We start from the raw sequence: 4,274 nt of genomic DNA, 5'->3' as shown, positions 1-4,274 counted from the left end.
TCTATATGATTTGATGTGCAGTATCATTTGATATTTTTCACTCTCCTCTTCTTCTTCTTTTTTTTTTCCCTGTATGTCCATTTAGCACTGAGAGATGTATAAACTCTACCTCCCTCTTCCTTCCTTCTTACTGGAGTGTCAGTCAGACCGGCGGCGTCGCTTTCATCTCTATCTTCACAGTCAATGCGCGAGCTGGAAGCTGAAGGGGGAGGAGAGTCCGAGGCGTTGCTACGTTACAAGCACGCACGCGCACACACGTGTGAGCGCGCGCGCTCTACAGAGCTGTGCATATCGCGCGCGCCCCGGAGCCGCTGCTCCACTTCGGAAGTGTGCTGTGTGCAGTGCGCGCGTGCAGCGCTCCGACAAGTTAGTTGAGCGATTTTTGTTGTCGTTTACCGAAAGTATCGTGGGGTTTTTTTGGGGAGAAATATAAATTAAAACCGCACCGTAAGGGCTTCGTGGATATTTTTGAAAGTTTGTGTTGTTAAAAAATAGAGAAAAACGTAATAATAATCCTAATAGTAATACGAATAGCTTGTCGCTGTGGAGACGGTGAGTGTTTCGGGTTAGCTAGCTGTAGCTAACAAACAAACTTTTTAAGTGTGGTGGGTTTTTTTTTTTCTCTCAAGAGGACGATTTCATTTCAGAAAAGGAAATACACGAACTACGGAGTCGCTTATTTGTCAAAGAAGAGTGAAGAGAACAAGTTTTCCTTTTGGTTTGTTTCATTCATAAAGACTTTTTTGAAACGCCACAGGTTTTTAAAAGTTCTGTTTGGATTTCACCGGCTGTCAGTTTAGCCTGAATAGCGGTGCACAAGAGACTCTGCATTCAGGGTGGAGAGACAGACAGACAGAGAGAGAGAGAGAGGGAACTTTGTTTGAAAAGGATTTGAGGTCCTGCTTCAGAAAGTTCTCAGGAGAGAGAGAGAGGTGCAGTGCAGTGAAAACATGCCGCAGCTGGCGGGTGGCGGAGGCGGCGGTGGAGACCCGGAGCTCTGCGCCACCGATGAAATGATCCCGTTCAAGGACGAAGGAGACCCGCAGAAAGAGCAGAACTTCGCCGAGATCACCAACTCCGAGGAGGAGGGAGACCTGGCTGAGCTCAAGTCCTCTCTGGTCAACGAGAGTGAAACGAGTCCTAACAGCAACAGCCACGACGTGAGTCCTCAGATTTTAGGCTACGAACCGACCAGAACCGACTCCTCGGACCTTTAATCAGGCTTCAAATAGATCTAGCAGAGTCACTGCTTTCTTAAATATATATATATATCTATATATATTTAAAAAAAATAGTACTGTGTTCATTCTATCATCAGTTATTTAGTAACAAATCCTTATCAGAGAAACATATGTAGGACATCTATCTATCTATCTATCTATCTATCTATCTATCTATCTATCTATCTGTGTGTGTGTGTGTGTGAGTCCATATATTTGATATGTTTTTTTATATAAAAAACATGTCTCTTTGATTTTATATATATATAATCAAAAAACATTTTCTCTCTCTTTTATTTATTTATTTTTTGTTGTTGTTGTTCGAAAGAGAAATGTTTCACCTGGTGTCAATTTGCTCCAGTCTCAGCTCATTCAAAATGTCAACACGTTCAGCTTTGGGATAATCATGTAATTTTTTTATAACAACAAAACAGGACCCCTTTTTGTTTTTTTGTATTTTTTTCCCTCCTCTACGCCTCCTGTTTTCCATAGAATGAATGAAAATGCATAAAAATAATAATGAATATGATTGCTTATAAGTATTGTAAAAAAAAAAATTCTAGTTTTAATAATAGTTTTAAATCCAGCATGCTGTTTCTTTGACGCGCACATTTCTGCAAATATTGTTCACGGAGATCGTTATTTTCTCCTCTCCGTTCCTTTTTTATTTTTTAATTTCTATTTTTTTTCTCCCCTGTCTTTTGTCTGTCATTACCCATCAAAATGGAACTTGTTTTTAAAGAACAGACATTTTGTTTGTACTGCCTGTCTTTTTTTTTGGGGGGTAGTCAAATGTTCTTGAATCTTTATCAGGGATATGTAGATGCAAATGATCTGGCTTTGTTGCATCCTGTCTTAGTCCTTCTGCCTTTTCTGAAGAAAAGGGGATTTTTATAAATAAATAAATAAATAATACGAATCATTATAATTTCCGAATACAGCCTAAAAAAGTCTGCAGAATTATTTCTGCAATGACGGATCTGTGATGCTTCGTTTTATCACAGACTATAAACCGTTTTAAACAATGTGGCTGGAGCACGCCATTTTTGCAGGATGTGCTTTATTAGCCGATGTTAATAAAAAGCTTCCCTCCTGACATGTGTAGTATTGCGGGTGAGGAAGTGTCCTGAGGAAGAATCAAACACTGGGTGAAAAGTCAATTAGAAATTTATTGTAGCTCTTTGACTTGAAGCTCCAGTCCTTCCTCTATTTCTGCTTCCATGGTTGCAGAAAGTGTGTGCGTGCACAGATTGATTTTATTTTCATAGGTTTATCTTCTCATAACAAATATATAGGACAGATCTGGATTGTTTATTGCCAAAAGGTAATTACTGTATGTTAAATATTCGTCACGATTATCTCCTCAAAGAAACCTGTTGAAAAAGAATAATTGGTAAAACCTACAGGAGATGCTTTTTGTGGTTATATGTGCAGCATAAATATGATCAATTTTCTACTGTTTCTTTTATTTTTCCTAACAGGCAGCTAGACAGTCCCAAATAACCCCAGACTCCTATCATGAAAAACACAGAGAGCATCCGGATGATGGTAAGTAATGCCTGGTATTTTTTTTTTTTTTAAACCAATTTTTCCACATGACACAACTTGTAGATTTAGAAAATTTGATTTAAGCAAAGGCAAGAAAAGGTTCCTTGTATTTAATATAAACTGTTTATACAATTTTATCTTTTTTTTAATATATTTTAAGTATGTGGTGTCTAGGCTTGCTCATCTGCTTCAATTTTGTGCAACGAAAAATTACATCTTTACTGAGAAATAATGAGAAATTGCTGTCCATCAGTCTAACATTTGCTCACACCATGTGAAACCTCTTGCATTTATTTTTTTTATGATCTATTTTCACTCCGTTTTTGCTTTGACAAGCTGTTCAATAAGACAAGCAGCAGATTTAGTGCTGACGGCGCTCGGCACGTGCCAGTGTGGTGGTCTAGTGGACTCCCACTGACACTCTGGCCTCCACACACACTCCAGCACTACCATCGGGACATGTTGCTACGGAGTTCATTTGATCTACACTGATTGCTCGTCAATCTAACGCCCGAGTGTCGGACTTCACAATGGTGGGGCTTGTAGCCCTTTTTGTTCTCGGGTTGTTGTGAATAGTCGCAACCCCCCAACTCTTTTTAAACCGAGAGCATGCACACCACCACCACCCCTGAATCAGTCTCGCTCACACCCCCCACCTTCTCTACACAGGAGGCTGTCTTTCTGTCTGTTCTTCCTTTAGAAACAACCCCCTGTTCCAAACACTTTCTATCTCCTCTTTCTTTCTTTCACACTGACACATACACGAGCACTTTGAGGACCTCCGTAAACAGTCGGGGGGTGTCATCTGCGTTTGGATACTTCTCGGACATGTCTGGGTGTGTGAGATAGTGTGTGTTAATTGTTCCTAATTGGCACAGGGGGACTCTATTGTCCTTTAAAAAAAACAGGGCTGTGCTCTGGAGCAGATGAAGGGAAAGACATTTAATAAAATTTTAAGAGGCGTTTTATAGACTCGTTGCATTTAAGAAGGTTGAAAGAACAATAAATTAAATAACTGGAGGGGAATTGTCCTGTTTTAGATCCAATTCTAAATTTACTTCTGTTAGTGTTATTGCAAGCAGTGATGGTGACTGTTTTATTCGTTTTTCTTTGTTTTATCACGGCAGCATTCATGAGACTGTCATATGCACAATTAAATTAATTTGAACCAAGTTGTTTAATCAATTCATCTTGCAGTATAACCATTTCCTGAGTAGTGAACATTGAAATGTGTGTGTGTGTATATATATATATATATATATATATATATATATATATATATATATATATATATATATATATTCCGTTTTGCTTGCTTGAGTAATACAATATTCATATAAAAATATTTTATTACATGTTAGCAAAGACCATGCCTTATTGCCATATTATGAATATCTTCACGACTCATGAAAGGTTTCCTTTTTTTTAAAATCTCTTATTGTGGATTTTAATGTGTATTAGAGATCCATTTATCACTTTTTTTTTTTTTTTTTTTTAAATGCATTG

At 38.1% G+C, this 4,274-nt stretch overlaps 1 protein-coding gene across 3 annotated transcripts in view; it reads left to right on the top strand.

Moving 5' to 3' along the window:
- The first annotated feature begins 332 nt into the window (after positions 1-332).
- The window catches only part of lef1 (lymphoid enhancer-binding factor 1), a 66,534-nt gene continuing 62,592 nt past the window's right edge, over positions 333-4,274 (top strand). For all 3 annotated transcript variants that reach the window (XM_060926479.1, XM_060926477.1, XM_060926478.1), the window contains exons 1-2: positions 333-1,160; positions 2,702-2,768. In XM_060926479.1, the coding sequence (XP_060782462.1) occupies positions 951-1,160; positions 2,702-2,768 (277 nt within the window). In that variant the 5' untranslated portion in view covers positions 333-950. The remainder of the gene's footprint in view (positions 1,161-2,701; positions 2,769-4,274) is intronic.

Source organism: Neoarius graeffei, chromosome 7, assembly GCF_027579695.1.
Source record: "Neoarius graeffei isolate fNeoGra1 chromosome 7, fNeoGra1.pri, whole genome shotgun sequence".
Taxonomy (NCBI): Eukaryota; Metazoa; Chordata; class Actinopteri; order Siluriformes; family Ariidae; genus Neoarius; species Neoarius graeffei.
The sequence above is the reverse complement of the archived record's forward strand: the minus strand, read 5'-3'. Positions and strand labels throughout refer to the sequence as shown.